At 42.4% G+C, this 20,183-nt stretch overlaps 1 protein-coding gene across 2 annotated transcripts in view; it reads right to left on the bottom strand.

The window, feature by feature from the left end:
• LOC126365859 (beta-1,4-glucuronyltransferase 1-like) overlaps positions 1-20,183 on the bottom strand; it is a 98,555-nt gene that overhangs the window by 31,927 nt on the left and 46,445 nt on the right. For both annotated transcript variants that reach the window (XM_050008658.1, XM_050008571.1), the window contains one exon: positions 17,821-18,128. In XM_050008658.1, the coding sequence (XP_049864615.1) occupies positions 17,821-18,128 (308 nt within the window). The remainder of the gene's footprint in view (positions 1-17,820; positions 18,129-20,183) is intronic.

Below are 20,183 nucleotides of genomic sequence, written 5' to 3' on the forward strand. Positions count from 1 at the left end.
CCACCAGGTGGCATCCAATAATTTGTTTATATTTTTCGTTTGCCCATTCAGTAGATTAATTTGTAACTCTCTCCCCTTGAGCGTCTAAGGACTCTCGCAACACGTCCTTGGGTTCGAGTGTCAACTTCTCTTCTCTCTGAGAAACCTGCTGCATGGTACATTTAGCGTCGTTTTTTGCCGTTTGTAGTGTTTGAACATCGTTAGATAATTTTTGAATAGGCGAAAGCATACCTTTGTAGGCCTCCTTTAGATCTGAGACTTCTTTGGACACATCAAATAAACTATTATTCATCCGCGAGGCCAACTCTTTGTCCAGCACTTCAAGTGTGGTGTTTACCACTTGTGTCGAAATTTACATGGCCGGTTCTCCGCCTCGCGTTTCAAGTGCGGTGCTTCCGTGTGTCGAAATTTGGACGACTAATGCTAGCTCATTATATTTGTCAGAGTAAGAGTTATTTGCTTGGACCATTGCTTATCGCGTGTTTCAAGTATGATGTTTGCTTGTGTCGTAATCTGCAGGGCCAGTTCAATCCCTCGCGCTCCGAGTCGCAGTGCTCTCGTTAACATTTGCACTCGTCACGGCAGTAATTTTGTTGCTTAAGCTGGAAAATTTGTGTGGTTTGTGAAACCTCTTCACAAGATTGAGGCTGTGTATCTTATTCTAACTCTGAAATACATGGGTTTATTTCCGATATTATCGGTTCGCCGTCAATGGCGCCATCGACATCAATTCCAAACTTCACTTCAGTTACTGTATTCATTTTACTACCTTTCCAATTTTAGGCTTGTCACACAGTAAGAAATAAAATTAATTTTTTACTATACGCAGAAGAGGTTTGTCTAATTTATGCGCATCAAGACTATTTTATTAACAACAAGACAAGAGGGATGCTCCTAATTAAAACAATAGACATTTTCCATCTTGAGTTTGTGCTGTCCATAGCAACTATCAGAACAGTGGAGATTACAGATCTTAAAACTTATAACTAAAGAACTTGTAATAACTGAATTAAAAATATGAATCATTTAACAGAAGTCCTGAGAAATCGTTATATGCGATTTGCAGTATGGTGTACCTTTCCACATATTTGACATGAACAATGTAAGTAACGACAAAAGAACTATACATGCGTCATGTTGTGTGAACTTTAATGCCTAACTGAGATACGGACAAAGTGACGAAATAACTTTAAAGACAATTTATCGATTCTGATAATAGAAAAAAGACATTATTCTCTGTGATATAAGATCATATGAGTAAACTAAAGAATTGAACACTATAATATTTGTTATACTATAAAAGGACTGAAAAACAATGAACTTTGTCGTCTTCTGATGTTTTCTTGTGTCTTCGCTATTGTTTGAGTGCAGAGGGTACGATTGTATTGCGTTAGCTTGTGCCTTGCTCTCGTTTAATTACTAGAACATAATTGAGGTGTAAAAGAATTACGAAAATATAATAAGCTAATCTGGAGTGCAGAGTAATCATTTAAGGAACCCACGCCACATTTGTTATAGCGCAATAGTTTGTGTAGCATTTTTTGCAGCTAGCTGCGATCATCTTTGACTGATAAAGTTGGCCGCCATTACGTGGTGCATTTGAACTTTTTATTTCCACAGGAAATACGACGAAGCAGGAGCAGAAGAACTTATTTAAAAATGCTATCAAAATTAATTAGCATCAAATCACAAGATTGATTTTATCATAAAGTGACTATTTTCAGTGATACAATTTATTAAAGGTCAGGTGCCTCTTTGCATAAATTTTATTACGCTAACGAATCTGATATTATTTGTAGGGAGCCTTGCGCTCGTTTTCAATCAGAATTTAAAGTTTAATTTGGCAACCTGCAAATATAATATTACTTATTTTTAATTGTTTCTTACGAGGTTTTATGAAAGATAGCTTTACGAAATTTAACTTCACGAACTTAATAGAATCCTCATGTAACTTATAGCAGAAAGAGACATTACAGCAGACAGTAAAACAATGGTAGCAATACCTCTCGTCTTCTGGTATTACTATATTCTCTTGCAGGTGCAACCTCCCTTCATCAAATTAATGTCCTCCATAGCTGTCATGTTAACACGACAGAGAAAATAGATGTATTAGACAAAAATTAATGATGAAATTTAGTTTCGTCGCTTCACGTTGGACGCCAGATTAGGCGTTACCTTCCAAAAAACTTTCATTTAATCGTACTTAATTGACATTCACAAAAGATAGCCTCATTGAAGATGGGGGCCAGAAATGTAAGTTAGTATACCTTACGGAGGAGTACGAAAGTGGTAGATAACATTCCGTTAAGACTTTTTACCTTAAAGGCTTCCTTTTCCTATGGTTTTGTATCAGACCAGTGAGCAATGTTTAAACGCACTTGTTAGATGGTGGGTGGCTGATCAACCTAATATAGTTCTTGCGAAAAATTAGACTGATCGGTAAAAAATATGTTTGCAACACATTAATTTCATTTAAAGAAGCATGTAACGAGAGAGCGGGATTAGTGTTCAGTCGTTCGGTTTCCAACAATTCGGCACCAGTCTCTTATTTGAAGCCTGAAATAAAATTCTAGTTCAATGAATATTATATGCATAAGAAGACATCAGATAGCGATGGAATTAAATGATCGGCACCGCAATATATCATTCTTACTGTTACAGATTTCACAGAAATTGAACACTATTATGGTTACGTAAAAATGTTTACACAAACATGCTCCTACATTAAGATGTAAGTTTCATGGATGTAACCCTAAGAAACCCATTCTTCTAAAACGTGGTAATTTTCACTTACTTTAAAAGTAGTTCTTTAAATTTTTCCACGATTTTTATGCACTTTTCTCCTTCTGTTCCATGCTTAGGCGACTTTCCCCCCGTTTTCTGCGTTGGTAATAAATTAGACAGAATTTTTTTCTCTTCTTGAACAGGATTTTAAGATTTTGTTTAATAGTACGTCAAAACTCATCAATAAATATAAATTATGGAAAATATTAGTAATTATTCATTCCTCAACAGCAATGCCTAACCTCAGCAGCAACAGTCAAACTCAGTAACAATTGTAAAGCAGTAGCTGTTAAATCAAATAAAATTTAAACAGTGATGCTGCAACAGTTGAACCTAAATTCAGTTAGAGCTAGCATTAATTTTGCGTTTCCTATCTATCGACTGTGTTCTGTTTTGTCGCCGGTGTTAGTGTTTTACCACATCGGATTTTTCACAACAAAATTGTGAGAGGTTAAGAAGGAGATTTTGTGTGCTCTTTCAGAAGAATTCAACACTTATTGTATCAGAACTGATGGCATCATTCTGCGACATGCCCTGTGTGAAGTAAGTATCGCAGTCGACAACAAGCCTCAAGAAACGGAATAAACCAGTACATGTAGAACAACAAATATTTAAAGAACACGGAACCTCATAAGACGAAACCTGAGCAAACTAATCTGATACACGCATTCACTTGAGGATCTGGAAAGCAGCGATCATTGAACGGTTTTAGTGCCGATCTTCCCGTGGCATGAATCCAGTCAGGAATCCCAATCCCAGAAGTAAACAATCCTGCACTCACATCATTTCTTGAGAAGTAAGCACAAAGGTCATTAACGGAGGAGAGAACTCTGATTAAAAGTTACATACAGCCAATGTATGTCAAGGGTTTAGAGAAAATAAAAGAGCGGTCGGGAGACATGAAGTGGGATTCGTTTTAGATGAAACTACTGATGAGCTGAAAAGATATATTTTAAATGTGTTGGTTTTTCCACCATCTGGTGAATGTGTAAAACCTATGCTTTTAAAAACGTACCAACTCGAGAAGACATATGCCTGCAAGCTACTGCAATCATTCAAAGATCATGTATGAACCTATGGCCACGGGGCATACAATACGAAAGCGTCAGGTTTGTGGTGACTGACAAAGGACGCTCCATGCTTTCAGCTTTCCAATAGTTGAAGGGCATGTACTCCAACCTCAACCAAGGGACATGTATTGCACATGGTCTGAATCGTGTTTTCAAAAAAGTGAGGGAGAATTACTGTGCGGTAATTGACTTCACCGCTGGTCTCAAGAAGATACTGGTAAACGCTCCCAGTCGTCAAGTTTTGTATCAAGAAATGACAGAGCTCCATCTTCCACAGTTTTCTGCCATCACAAGGAGATGTACTTGGATAAGATGAGCAATTTTCTCGTGAAAAAACATTGATGAAATCAAACACTTCATATGTGCCCTAGAATCGATGGTCGTAGTAGGATCAATCAAGCTCAACAAGTAGTCAACAACAAAGACCTAGAGTTGGAACTTTTGGCAGTGTATGGCGACAGCTATTTGCTTGGTATTATTCTGAGTTTGGAATAAGAAGATATGGAGGAGGAACAGTGGAAGAAGTTGGTGAGTATTAGGGACATCCTTGATGGATTTGCTAAACAGAAGTTCAAATTAAATTTGAAGAACAATCAAGATGTGGAAACTTTTTTAACTGTGACTAAATTTGCTTTATGGGTGCTGAAAAGATATGCTCCATTGGTTTCTGTAGGTATCGAGCGAAATTTCTTCGTGTGGAAGGACCTAGTGAGCTCAAAGCGCCAGGACTTAGTGTCAAAAATATTGACATGATATGTGTAACCAAGTATAAAAGAATCCTGTAAATGGGACAAAGAAAGCCGAAGATGATTTAAACCCAAATAAAGTAATTTCAGCACCACCTCTTTTGTATCTTTTTGTATTTATTTTCAGAACCTTCTTCTTTTTGGATCATAATTTGTGCCTTAAAATCCTAGTAATTGTGCTGTCAGGATACAAAGAAATATGCTTACGGTCGATAGTGACGTACAGTCAGTGCCAAAGGTATTCTTCATGAAGATGAACATAATTATACCGGTAGGTATAGTCCTCCATCATCTTCCAGCCCCGTTTGCTGAAGTGTAGGTTTGCGACTATGGTAACTCAAAAGTCGGGACGCTGCCGCCTTTGGCAAGTCAAGAGTCAGGTCATGTCAAACAGAAGGTTGCACTTAATACATGAAATGTTCAGGTCTTACCAACGTTCCTCAGTTTTTATCCTCACGGCTAACTAAACCATAGATACCACGCTTGAAATTTTAAAATATCTAAAAATTAAGTCCTTACTTAAGAGCCCTATACTGGCGAAAATCTAGGGGATTCGGGCTGGATCTTGTAGAAGTACTTGTTCTGTGATGTAGCGGCCTTGAAATTTCTTCTCGTGCAGAACATGCCGATAGAATTCAGAACAGCTCAAGTAATTCATTTTTAACAAGAAGCTTACTTTCCACATATATCAACTTAAGTTTGTTTCACGCATCACTCCACAAGTTTCTCATGAGGGAAAACACCTGTTCTACGAGCGCGAATAGAAAACACAAATTTCTCTCTCTTTCATAAATTTGAGGCTGCAATTTTACCAAACAAATGAACTCATTTATTGGTCTGTTTGTAAATCTGTAGTTTTAAAAGTTTAGATGAGACTTCTTAACGCTGCGAATTCATTGTCCAATCCGTCACCGTTTACTTTTGTGCTATGGTCTTTTAATATATTTATTACGCTACAAGAGGTCATCTCATCTTTCATGCTCAGGCGAGATACTGAAATTAAACCACTTATTTCGATAGTTCAGGCTTCTCTGAGAATCGTTAGAAGCATCTTTCCTAACATTGTCCTTATCCGATTTGCTCAATTTCTTCAGATTTTTATTCACATTAAAAGCAAGAAAGCCAACTTTTAATCTAGATTCAAGGTTTTTCTTCAAACATTCTAAAATGTCGTAAAGACCTGTATCCTGCGCTTTCCGATTTTTAAGTCGTAAAATAGTTGATGTAACAAAACTCATGAAGTTATGTATGAACTACATGTATAAAAAGGGAAGTCATCATTCGTCTTCTTTATCCACGCCTTTGACGAAAGTCCATATTAAAGAGTTGGCCAGTAAGACAGAATAGCTTCTCACTGTCTTAGTCAGCACTCAAGAACCGGCAAAGAGGACAACCACCGTACATGAATATACCGTTAAACTTTTGGATGTTCTTTTTCAACGATGTCAAATATTTGTTTGACTTCATGGATTTCCTTATTAGAAGAAGAGAACTCGTTGTAGGCTTTCAGTACTAGACTCTCGACATTTTGGATGCGTTTCTGGCCATTTTATGAATAGCATCACAGTTACAATTATCTCTGATTATATTATTAATTAAAGATTTAAAATTCTGAAAAACTAAGTGATGTTTTACGAAGATCACTGCTGCATTGTCTACACAGACTCTTGATATACTATTTACTTCCAAACTGTGCTTATCTAAAACGAACTTATTTTTCCCGAAAATAGCTCAGCTGTTTCATTACTATCGTTATAGGAACTTAGTAATTTCTACTTCACTCCATGTACCTCAGAAAACTATGTTATCGACACAGGAGAGACTTTAATATCACCTTTATTGGAGGCATCTATCGAAACAGAAAAAGCACCATCTTGTAATGTATTTTCTACGAGTTCTACAGAATGCCTTTTACTTCTGCCAGGAGACAAGGTACTGGCAGAAGTAAAAGCTGTGAGGACGGGGCGTGAGTCGTGCTTGGGTAACTCAGTTGGTAGAGCACTTGCCCGCGAAAGGCAAAGGTCCAGAGTTCGAGTCTCGGTCGGGCACACAGTTTTAATCTACCAGGAAGTTTCATATCAGCGCACACTCCGCTGCAGAGTGAAAATCTCATTCTGGAAACATCCCCTAGGCTGTGGCTAAGCCATGTCTCCGCAGTATCCTTTCCTTCAGAAGTGCTAGTTCTGCAAGGTTCGCAGGAGAGCTTCTGTAAAGTTTGGAAGGTCGGAGACGAGGTACTGGCAGAAGTAAAAGCTGTGAGTACGGGGCGTGAGTCGTGCTTGAGTAGCTCAGTTGCTAGAGCACTTGCCCGCGAAAGGCAAAGGTCCCGAGTTCGAGTCTCGGTCCGGCGCACAGTTTTAATCTGCCAGGAAGTTTCATATCAGCGCACACTCCGCTACAGAGTGAAAATCTCATTCTTAGTTCGACCAGTTCCCGGGAGTGGCGCCATCACAGCATGTCTTCAAGATGGCTGTTACACTTGACGTTCGTCAGAAGCGACGTGCTGTCATAGATTTCCTGTGCTATGAAAACGAGACAGTGGGAAACATCCACAAGAGGTTGAAAAAGGTGTATGGAGATGCTGCTGTCGATCGCAGGTTACGTGATGAAAGTGGGCACGGCAATATTGAGGATTGTCCTTGCAGTGGCAGGTCTGGTAATGCACACACTCCAGAGAGTTAACGAATTGGTGACTGCTGACAGACACATCACAGTGAACGAATTGTCACGCTACGTTGGGATACGGGAAGGAAGTGTTTGCAGAATACTGAACGTGTTGGCGTTAAAAAAGGTTTGTGCCAGGTGGGTTCCCAGGATGTTGACAGTGGCTCACAAAGAAACAAGAAAAACGGTACGCAGCGAACTTTACGAACAGTACGAGAATCGTGCAAATGAATTTATTGGAAGAATTGTGACAGGTGATGAAACATGGCTCCATTATTTTTCACCAGAAACGAAGAGGCAATCAATGGAGTGACATCATGAAAATTCACCCAAGAAAAAAGAATTCAAAACCACACCTTCTGCTGAAAAAGTTATGGCTACGGTGTTTTTCGATTCCGAAGGAACATCATGCCAAGTGGAAGCACTATAAATTCTCATGCATATGTGACGACACTGAAGAAACTTCCAGCTCGACTGAGTCGTTTTCGACGACATCGGCAAAAGCAGGATGTTTTGCTGTTGCACGATAATGCACTGGCACATGACAGTCAAAAAACCATTGAAGCGATCACAAAACTCGGATGGACAACACTGAAACACCCGCCTTACAGTCCAGACCTGGCTCCATGTGACTATCATCTCTTTGGGAAATTGAAAGACTCTCTTCGTGGAACACGGTTTGAAGGTGATGACTCCCTTGTGCACGCTGCCAAACAGTGGATCCAACAGGTTGGTCCAGAATTTTACTGTGCGGGTATAAAGGCGCTGGTTCCAAGATGGCGTAAGGCAGTTGAGAGGGATGTAAATTATGTGGAGAATTGAAAATATTGTTCCTAAAGGATTTATCTGTTGTTGTTGTGGTCTTCATTCCCGAGACTGGTTTGATGCAGCTCTTCATGCTACCCTATCCTGTGCAAGTTTCTTCATCTCCCAGTACCTACTGCTACCTACATCCTTCTGAATCTGCTTATTGTATTCATCTCTTGGTCTCCCTCTACCATTATTACCCTCCACGCTGCCCTCCAATGCTAAATTTGTGATCCCTTGATGCCTCAGAACATGTCCTACCAACCGGTCCCTTTTTTTTGCCAAGTTGTGCCACAAACTCCTCTTCTCCCCAATTCTATTCAATACCTCCTCATTAGTTAAATGATCTACCCATCTAATCTTCAGCATTCTTCTGTAGCACCACATTCGGAAAGCTTCTATTCCCTTCCTGTCCAAACTATTTATTGCCCATTTTCACTTCCATACATGGCTACACTCTATACAAATACTTTCAGAAACGACTTCCTGACATTTAAATCTATTAATAATTTCTCTTCTTCGGAAACGCTTTCCTTGCCATTGTCAGTCTACATTTTATATTTTCTCTACTTCGACCATCATCAGTTATTTTGCTCCCCAAATAGCAAAACTCGTTTACTACTTTAAGTGTCTCATTTCCTAATCTAATTCCCTCATCATCAACCGACTTAATTCTACTACATTCCATTAGCCTCGTTTTGCTTTTGTTGATGTTCATCTTATATCTTCCTTTCAAGACACTATGCATTCCGCTCAACTGCTCTTCTAAGTCCTTTGCTGTATCTACACACTGTAAAACTTTCAGACATGTAGAATAAAAGATGGATTAAAAAAAAATAGTGTGCATTTCTTTTAAAGTGACTCTCGTAGAACGTTCTGATGAATTTAACTGACGGAAGGGATCCTGAAAATATTGATAATTCTGAAAGGTCAAGGTTCTAACTAATATTCAAACTGTGTCGTAAGAATCTACTTGTTACATTGCAAGAAACGATTTTCAATGATGAATGCAAATATGAGGGGCGTTCAATAAGTAACACAAAACTCCTTTTTCTCGGCCAGTTTCTGTTGAAAAAATGTGGGATTTCTTGTGGGGCATCGTGGAAAACTCCCGCGTCAGCCCCAGCAGTTTTTATGAAGTGCCGATAGGTGGCGGAACTATACGCAGTATTCAAAGTGGCGTCTGTAACGGAGGTCTGTTCCAAACAAAGAGGTGTCACTGAGTTTCTTTTTGCGGAAGCCATAGCATCGCAGATACTCATCGGAGCTTCCAGAATATCTACGGAGACCTGGAAGTGACTTTCTGGGCGAGGCGTTCGTCATCATCGCAACAAGGTAGCGAAAACCTGTCCGACCTCCCATGTGCCGGTCGGTCGAACACAGCTGATCGTGAAATGTTGGAACGTGCGGTCACTGTGATCGTCGGATTACAATGAAACACCTCGCTGCACAACTGGACATGCTAACACACTCGTACACCATTTTGGGTACTCAAAGGTGTGTGTCCCCTGGTTTCTTCGCCGCCTAACACAAGGCAATAAAGAGCAACGAAGGATCATCTGTGCGAAATTGCATGGCCGTCGCGAGGCTAGTCGTGACAACTTTTTATCGAACAGTGTCACAGACGATGAAACACTGTTTCATCACCTCGAACCGGAAACAAAACGTCAATCCACGGTGGGCGCCATACTACCTCTCCTTCAGAGAAAAAGTTGAAAGCCACATGCTCAGCCGGTAAAGTCATGGCGATGACCTTCTGGGATTCTGTAGGGGTTATTCTGTTTAATGGCGCAACGATCAGTTCTGAACTGTATTGTACCACTATCAGGAAATTAATGAAACGATTTGAACGTGTTCGTCGCCACAAAAATGCAAACGGACTTCTCCTTGACAACGCAAGGCCTCACACTTGTCTGTGCACCCGAGAGGAGCTCACAAAACTCCACTGGACTGTTCTTCCTCTTCCACGCTACATCCCGTATCTCGCACCTTCCGACTTCCTTCTGTTGAGGCTAATGAAGGATGCACCCCTCGGGAAGCGTTATGTAGGTGATGGGGAGGTTATCGATGCAGCAAAACGTTGGTTCCGACGTCGACCAGTAGAGCCCTCCCAGTAACGTGGCGTGAAGCCGATGCGTTGAGCAGAGATTATGCTGAAAAATAAGGTTTTGTAGCTAAAACAGTGGGGAAGAATATGGTGCACCGAAATCTGAACAAAACAAACCTGCTTTCGGAAAAAAATATGTGTTGCATTGTTTATTGAACATCCGTCGTGTATCAAGTACTACCGCTCTATCGAAAAGATAGGATTACGTTAATTACAACTCACGCTGGTATTGTCGGGCTCCATCTGCGAAGGGAACGGAAGAACTTTTAATGTATGCTGCAACGAAAACTACAATTTGCTTAGCAATTTTACGGCGATTTGCACTCTCTGCAGCAGATGTAGATAAATTTCCGCACGTGAAGCAAAAAAATTAGCACCTACAGAATAAGAAGACGTGAGCAAGCTACATGTACTTGCTTTCCATTTTAGTGCGTCAATGTTTGTGTATTGTGATACACCTCTACATCTCTTCTGATAGAACCTTTAATACATTAATCTCACCAATAACTCCGTCTAATTATAATTGTGGATGCTGTAATCTTTTTTCTCCAATAATTTTTTAAATTAGTGTGTCAGCAGCAATATAACCCTGTAAAAAGCATATTTTACATTCAGATTTAAACAACATTATCTTATCCGAAGTATTCAGGAAACAATTATTGGACATTAATATCAAATGTGTCTATCCGTCGCCTATTCTCTGCTGTGGCCACTTTACATGTGGTGCCCGAGTGTCAGTGAAGGAATGGCAGTCCGTTCCTCCTCAACAGCTGAAACCAGAGAAGGCGGTAACTTTGGGCACTGGGGTCTGGAGCGAAGTAAGCGTTCTAACTCATTCCACAGGTGTTCCATTTGGTTCAGGTCGGAACTATGAGCAGGCCAATCCATACCAGGAATGTTATTACCGACAAACCATTGGCTCATATATTGATACTTTATGACACGATGAACTATCATGCTGATACAACGTCCGTCCCGTTAGCTGAGTGGTCAGCGTGACGGATTGCCGTCCTACGTGCCCGGGTTCGATTCCCGGCTGGGTCGGAGACTTTCCCCGCTCAGGGACTGGGTGTTGTGCTGTCTTCATCATCATTTCATCCCCATCCGGCGCGCAGGTCGCCCATTGTGACGTCGAATGTAATAAGACCTGCACAAAGGCGGCCGGACCTCCCCGTAGGGGCCTCCCGGCCAATGACGCCAAACGCTCATTTCAATTTGCAGTGAATCACCGTCTCCGAGCTGTTCTTCAGCTGTATACAGTACACAAGCTGAAAAATGTGTGCATATCCTTCAGCATTTAGTGTTCTGTTAAAGCAGTAATAGGACCACACTTTAATTACAAAAAACTTTCTCGCACCATAACATCACTTCCTTCCTATTTTACTATTGTTGTCACGCATTATGTCAGCTGAGGTTCTCCAGGTATTCGCCGAACCCAAAACCTTCCCTCTTATTGACACAGGGTATAGCATGATCCCTGTCCGTCAGTACCTGAGGCCTGCCTGGTCTACATTTATCTGTGATTGTTATTCCCCTTTGGACTTCACAGTCACATCACCAACAGTCACCTTGGGAACCTTTAGGAAGGCTGAATTCTCCAGGAAGGATTTATTACTCAGGTGAAATCCACACTAACTAGCCTACCTTCGACACTGCTAAGTTCTCCTCGCCGGCCCAATTTTCTTCTCGACTTATAACTCGATAATCCCCGCCTCCGTGTACACTGATGGGGCCGCCTCTCTTGAGATCTAGTAATCTATTACTGCACATTACATAGTGTGTTCGTATACTTTTGATTATATAGTCTGTTACACGGGAAGTATGAACGAACATACAGAAATGATTGTTCTACTGTGTTTTGCGTAACATGTGGCTTTTTAAAGTTTCATTCATGGTTCACTCTCCTTACTATAAATTAAGTCGAAGTATGCGATATAATAACGTATTTTGAAGAACGTGTTGAGTTTTCATAATGGCTACATAACGTGTTGAGGAAAAGAAGAAATTAATTTGTTATTCATTCTTCAGAGAAAACACCCTTGCTCTCTACTCCATTCATCCCAAATACACTCCTGGAAATTGAAATAAGAACACCGTGAATTCATTGTCCCAGGAAGGGGAAACTTTATTGACACATTCCTGGGGTCAGATACATCACGTGATCACACTGACAGAACCACAGGCACATAGACACAGGCAACAGAGCATGCACAATGTCGGCACTAGTACAGTGTATATCAGTCTTTCGCAGCAATGCAGGCTGCTATTCTCCCATGGAGACGATCATAGAGATGCAGGATGTAGTCCTGAGGAACGGCTTGCCATGCCATTTCCACCTGGCGCCTCAGTTGGACCAGCGTTCGTGCTGGACGTGCAGACCGCGTGAGACGACGCTTCATCCAGTCCCAAACATGCTCAATGGGGGATAGATCCGGAGATCTTGCTGGCCAGGGTAGTTGACTTACACCTTCTAGAGCACGTTGGGTGGCAGCCGTAGGAGATCGCTCCCCACACCATGATGCCGGGTGTTGGCCCTGTGTGCCTCGGTCGTATGCAGTCCTGATTGTGGCGCTCACCTGCACGGCGCCAAACACGCATACGACCATCATTGGAACCAAGGCAGAAGCGACTCTCATCGCTGAAGACGACACGTCTCCATTCGTCCCTCCATTCACGCCTGTTGCGACACCACTGGAGGCGGGCTGCACGATGTTGGGGCGTGAGCGGAAGACGGCCTAACGGTGTGCGGGACCGTAGCCCAGCTTCATGGAGACGGTTGCGGATGGTCTTCGCCGATACCCCAGGAGCAACAGTGTCTCTAATTTGCTGGGAAGTGGCGGTGCAGTCCCCTACGGCACTGCGTAGGATCCTACGGTCTTGGCGTGCATCCGTGCGTCGCTGCGGTCCGGTCCCAGGTCGACGGGCACGTGCACCTTCCGCTGACCACTGGCGACAACATCGATGTACTGTGGAGACCTCACGCCCCACGTGTTGAGCAATTCGGTGGTACGTCCACCCGGCCTCCCGCATGCCCACTATACGCCCTCGCTCGAAGTGAGTCAACTGCACATACGGTTCACGTCCACACTGTCGCGGCACGCTACCAGTGTTAAAGACTGCGATGGAGCTCCGTATGCCACGGCAAACTGGCTGACACTGACGGCGGTGGTGCACAAATGCTGTGCAGCTAGCGCCATTCGACGGCCAACACCGCGGTTCCTGGTGTGTCCGCTGTGCCGTGCGTGTGATCATTGCTTGTACAGCCCTCTCGCAGTGTCCGGAGCAAGTATGGTGGGTCTGACACACCGGTGTCAATGTGTTCTTTTTTCCATTTCCAGGAGTGTACGTTTGTCCCAAGTAAACACCTGACCTCTAAACAGGTTGTCAGTGCTACAGTTGTTGTTGTTGTGGTCTTCAGTGCTGAGACTGGTTTGATGCAGCTTTCCATGCTATTCTGTCCTGTGCAACTTTCTTCATCTCCCAGTACCTACTGCAGCCCACATCATTCTCAATCTACTTAGTGTATTCATCTCTTGGGTCTCCCTCTACGATTTTTACACTCCACGCTGCCCTCCAATACTACATCGGTGATCCCTTGATGCCTCAGAACATGACCTACCAACCGATCCCTTCTTCTAGTCAAGTTGTGCCACAAACTCCTCTTCTCCCCAATTCTATTCAATACCTCCTCATTAGTTATGTGATCTACCCATCTAATCTTCAGCATCCTTCTGTAGCACCACATTTCGAAAGCTTCTATTCTCTTCTTGTCCAGACTATTTATCGTCCATGTTTCACTTCCATAGATGGCTACACTCTATACAAATACTTTCAGAAACCACTTCCTGACACTTAAATCTATACTCGATGTTAACAAATTTCTCTTTTTCAGAAACGCTTTCCTTGCCATTGCCAGTCTACATTTTATATCTTCTCTACTTCGACCATGATCAGTTATTTTGCTCCCCAAATAGTAAAACTCCTTTACTACTTTAAGTGTCTCATTTCCTAATCTAATTCCGTCAGCATCACCCAACTTAATTCGACTACATTCCATTATCCTCGTTTTGCTTTTGTTGACGTTCAGCTTGTACCCTCCTTTGAAGACACTGTCCATTCCGTTCAATTGCTCTTCCAGGTCCTTTGCTTTGTCTGACAGAATTACAATGTCGTCGGCAAACTTCAAAGTTTTTATTTCTTCTCCATGGATTTTAATACCTACTCCAAAAATTTCTTTTGTTTCCTTTATTGCTAGCTCAATATACAGAGCGAATAGCATCGGGGAGAGGCTACAATCCTGTCTCACTCCCTTCCCAACCACTGCTTCCCTTTCATGTCCCTCGCCTCTTATAACTGCCATCTGCTTTCTGTACAAATTGTAAATAGCCTTTCGCTCCCTGCATTTTAACCCTGCCACCTTCAGAATTTGAGAGTATTCCAGTCAACATTATCAAAAGCTTTCTCTAAGTCTACAAATGCTAGAAACGTAGGTTTGCCTTTCCTTAATCTTTCTTCTAACATAAGTCTTCTAAGATAAGTGCTACAGGAAAAGAGAGCAAATGTCTGCATCAGACATGGAACATGATAGCTCCAGACAGTTATGCAATATTACAACGACGTTGAATAGTGCTTAAAAAATAGTGAGAACAAATTAATTTCTGTCTGTTTCTACAGTCTTTGAAGAGCACTTCACAACTCTTCATGACACGAGTACACGATTCGGCAAGAATAAAAAAAAAGTTTCTTGCATGTAACCTGTTGGAACGACTTGTTAGATAATTAGTAATCACTTCCAAATTCTTTTCAGAATTATCTAGCATGATAATTCGGAATGTTAACGTCATTTCTATCAGTAATGTGACCTTCAGTGATGAGCATCTGGCCACTCTGGAGCAATGAGACGTGTTTATTCTGCATCATCAGAACTGCATGAACTCTGACTGTGGCAGTGGAAATGGCAGCCAAGTTTCTATGGGGTAGAGATGGCACACACGTCTATACGGTGCTGTAATTAATGAATGCACAAAGATCATGGACGATACAGATAACTGCAGCTTAATTTTGCAAATGTTTAAAGTTGATTTGTGAAGAACTACTAAGCGCAGACTTAGGTATAACGTACTAATTTTGTTTAGAATTTTATCTTGCGTCTAATGATGCATTGAGATTTTTAATTGTACTTTTATTTAAAATGTTGTAAGAGGTTGACAATAGCATGAAGTCATTAAGTGACTTAGAGGCTTGGAGTCTCTTGGAAAGGGTGCGTCGTGGACTTCGTGCAACGACAAGGGCTCTCTTTTATTTCTGCCGATTGTTCAGCAGCGCTTGTATTTTTGGGAGTGAAGCCGATTTGGAATTTGGGTTATTTGCACTGATTCTGATTTCTAACTCAGTTTGCCAATGGGCACTTCGACTATATTCGTCCCTTGACACTTAAGATGAATTAATCGTGTTGAATTAAACTACCACTTATTTGTGTTTGTGTCGAATATGACTTCCAACATTTAGCCGGCCGCTGTGACCGAGCGGTTCTAGGCGCTTTAGCCCGGAACCGCGCTGCTGCTATGGTCACTGGTTCCAATCCAGCCCCGGGCATGGATGTGTGTGATGTCCTTAGGTTAGTTAGGTTTAAGTAGTTCTAGGTTCTAGGGGACTGAAGACCTCAGATGTTATGTCCCGTAGTGCTTAGAGCCATTTGAACCATTTTTCGGTTATTTTAGGTGTGAACTCCGCCTGCGTTTTCCAGCTAATTTGGTTATTTTAATTACATAGCTGTTCGCCAACCTGTATATTGGGGGATCGAGCTAAGCTTCAATTTACTCAGTTATGTAGAGTTTATGGCCAGCCAACGAAATTTTGTGTGTTATTAATAGCAATACCTTCATTTCTTAAACTTAAAATCTTTAGTTGTGGTCCACTATTTAGATTTATTCTACCTACGATCAAACTAACGTTTGAACCTGATTAGTGCATCAGAGACAATATTCTTCTTTTAGTTTTTGTTTAATACGATAGTAACTGGGGCCAAATAATCATCCCATTTAGTAAAGCATTATCGAGCAATAACCCTTCCAGTTGTCACAACGTATGGAGGTTTGTTTTACAACTCTACATTACACTTTCAAGTGGATTGTATATCACATTAGACTTAATGAATAACGGTAAAGGAACAAAATTTAACTTCGCTTTATTTTCGCAGTAAACAACAATTATTTATGTTTACATGGGTCTGAATACGTAAATGGCTTTGACAATTTTCTACTTGAAGATAGTGATTAAAAACAACTGCTAAAAGACTGTGTTTAGACTTCGGACTAGACGATACCTAGTTTCACTTGATAAAAATTGTCTTAACAGTGGAGTTATTGAGCTAGACTATCTCGACATATCAGCTTACAAGACACAGACATTACACTGTTGGGTCACCTTATTATGAGCACATCATAGTTCTGCATCTGCAGCGTGTAGCCCCTGGCATGTGGCAATCTATGATCATGACTTAGTTCAGCTAACATGACAGAATTTACATTTTTACTGCATGTTTTCGTCTATTGCCATTGTGAAAAAAGAAAGTGAAATCCTAATTCCAAAGCTTGGATGATAATGTGTTTTCATTCAAATATCAGGAGTTCTGAAACGGCGACGTCTGTGAACGGTTAGTGTGCTTGAATGGCTTTAGTATAACATAAGTAAGCTAAATGACCTAGCGTGAAATTCTTTAAACTGTTATCGAGCTTCTTTGGCAGCCGATCTCCACGTTATAATGAAACAGCTTATCATCCAAACAAACCATTGAAAAGACAGATATGTCTCCAACGTTTTAATTGACCCTGCTACACATGGGGCTCCAAACTAGACTGATGGTTCTGTATTAGTGTTGGCTGTGTTGTACTGGCCAAAAAGACGTGAACTTCCTCAACAGTATCGAAACTGTACTGTTGTAGACTTGTCCGAAGAGTTAATTTTTTGTGTCTCGTACGATGGATGTGCCTTAAGAATCTGTAACCATTTCCGTAATAGCACAAGTTGTTGGTCTCATCGCTACGCACAACAAAATAATTTCATTTAGGTCTCTAGATCGTTAATGCACGTGGAATGCTTGTGCGTACTTAATGTTCATGTTCATTCGACCAAAATGATTCACTTTCTTGGGGAGGATAGGATCGTTATTGTCGCGCTGATTGAAGTGTCCACAAATGGTTGGAAGTGTGTGATCAAGAGCTGAAAGTACATTTCTGGTCCAGAAATATCGCTGTTTGTAGCTTAGGTCGACATCTGAGAAAACTTCGATGGTCGTTTTTGCTGTGTGAGGATACATCCATCAACAGCTGTGGAAGTAATGCAGATGGCATGATTTCTGATAGTTTCTGGGCATCGACAAATACCAAATGAGGTAATTCCAGACGGTCTAATTGCAAATAGGAACTACTCTGGATACTGACAGGTGGATTATGTGAACCCTCCCAATACATCCATCGACGACTGTAGGCTCATGCTCATGACTTGGTTTCTGACATTTCTCAAGATTTGTGAACACCTGTTGAGCATTTCCAGGTGGTTCAGGCGCAAGCGGTAGCTACTCTGGAAACTAGCGGAAGAGTGTAACAAAGTAACTCAAGGTTGTGAACACTTATGACGATACCTGGTACAGGGTGGCTGGCGGCTGAACAGCTCCGCGAGTGCAGCGTGGACATCGAAGCCTGCAGGGGACAGCATGTCAGCGTCTGGGCAGAGCGTGAGCCTGGTGGGGCAGGCGAGCCTGGCCGTGTTCCTGGCCAGGTTCTGCGGGTACGACAGCTGCTCCCCCACAGGGTGCGCCTGGAGCTGCAGAAGTCGCTGCAACACCTGCTCTTCATCCTGCCCGCAGTCCGCTCCCTCCAGCTTGTCCCACTCCTCGGCAACAGTATCGTTGGGTGGCTGCTCCGAAGGCCACAGCAAGTGGAAACTCACCTGCATACAGAAATAATTCATCAAGCTGGAGTCCACAAATTATTTCTCATCACAGGAAGTGGACGCCAGTGAACAATGCTCGTGTGTGGTGTTTGTTCTGTCGGGAATGTCCGACAGAACAGACACTAAACATATACTCTGAAGCGGCAAAGAAACTGGTATGGGCATGCGTATTCAAATAACAGAGATATGTAAACAGGCAGCGTACGGCGCTGCGGTCGGCAAAGCCTACATAAGACAAGAAGCGTCTGGCGCAATTGTGAGGTCGGTTACTGCTGCCACAATGGCAGCTCATCAAAATTTAAGTCCGCGCACGACCATTAGGCACACCATCTCCGAGGTAGCGACGAAGTCGGGATATTCCCGTACGACCATTTCACGATTGTACTGTGAAAATCAGGACTCCGGCAAAACATCAAATCTCTGATATCGCTGTGGCCGGAATTGTATAGGAAGCTAAGGCTCAGGAGCAAACAGTTTTTCACTAGACACAGCTGTATTTTAGATACTATGATGTATTTCTAGACCATGAATCAAAGCCACCAAATTTATGCTAGGGTTGCTTGAAAAAACGTAGTGCAAAGTTCAGTGATCGTGGATTAAATCCAGAGGCAAAATGACAAAAAAAAACATATAAATCCTATGTGGACAGGACTCTGATGTTGAAATATATGCTATCCCACACTGCAATTCCACTGGAATAGCCGTGCCTGTTGAAGTGCCGTTTCCGGATCGGGGAGGTGCGCCAGCCCCCTGCCCCGGATCGATTCCACCCATCGGATTAACAACAGGGGACCGTGCGCCGGCCAGTCTGTTCGCACATTTCCTCATGAATCACGCTACACGCTGACAGTCGTAGTTGGACATTCCTTCCTCACGGGGGCAGGGTGGAGGAGGGAGGGGGAGGTAAGAGGGTGAGGGTGGTGACAGGAAGGGCATCTGGCAACCCCTTAGAAACTTAACCATGCCAAATCCATTCATAACAATCCCGAGATGTTGCGCAGATTCGAGACGAAGGCACTAGAAAAAAAATCCGATTTGAAACCACTTTGTTAATATATGGTGGATCTGCACAACAGCAGTAAAAATACTAAAGAAGCAATATACTGTTACCAAAAATAGCCATGCTAGCCAAGCCTGCAGGTTACGCAGTTGTATTTAGCCACAAAGTTTGCAATGTCCTCAACACGTTGCAGGTGTCAGTCGTGATCTGAACAAATGATTCAAATGGCTCTGAGCACTATGAGACTTAACATACGTGGTCATCAGTCCCCTAGAACTTAGAACTACTTAAACCTAACTAACCTAAGGACATCACACACATCCAAGACCGAGGCAGGATTCGAACCTGCGGCCGTAGCGGTCACGCGGTTCCAGACTGAAGGGCCGAGAACCGCTCGGCCACTCCGGCCAGCCAACTACTTAAACCTAACTATCCTAAGGACATCACAAACATCCATGCCCGAGGTAGGATTCGAACCTGCGACCGTAGCGGTCGCGCGTGATCTGAACAGTGCTCCGTTTAGGTTTGAGTGCGCTATGTCGGAGTGGGCAAATTGTTGACACTCTATGGTTTGTGCTTTGGTAGCAAAGGTAACCAAAGTGTTTAGTGTTCCAGGAGACACAGTATCATAGATGTACACCATATTCGGGGAAAGCTGGAAATATCATCCGCTAAGTCACAACGCGGACGAAAGTGTGTGCTGTGTGGCAGACAGACACTGAAGAGGATGCAGACGAAAAATAAGAGGACGACAGCTGCAAAAGTCATTGCACAGCTGAATGTCGCACCGGCGAGCCTTGTCAGCACCAAAACAACACGAAAGCAGCTCCGAAAGCAGGACATTGCAGAGCGAATTGGACTTCCAACACCACTCATTAAACATGCAAACGCTCGTAACAGGAAAACGTGGTGCCGACGCCATAAATTCTAGATCATGCAGCAATGGAAGAATGTCATCTGGTCGGATGAGTCTGCGAGCCGAATTTGCGCCCCAAGGGTGACACATGGCGTTCCGTCGGTGATGATTTGGGCACCCATATCGTAGTACTCCA

The sequence above is a fragment of the Schistocerca gregaria genome, chromosome 1 (assembly GCF_023897955.1).
Source record: "Schistocerca gregaria isolate iqSchGreg1 chromosome 1, iqSchGreg1.2, whole genome shotgun sequence".
In the NCBI taxonomy this organism is placed as follows: Eukaryota; Metazoa; Arthropoda; class Insecta; order Orthoptera; family Acrididae; genus Schistocerca; species Schistocerca gregaria.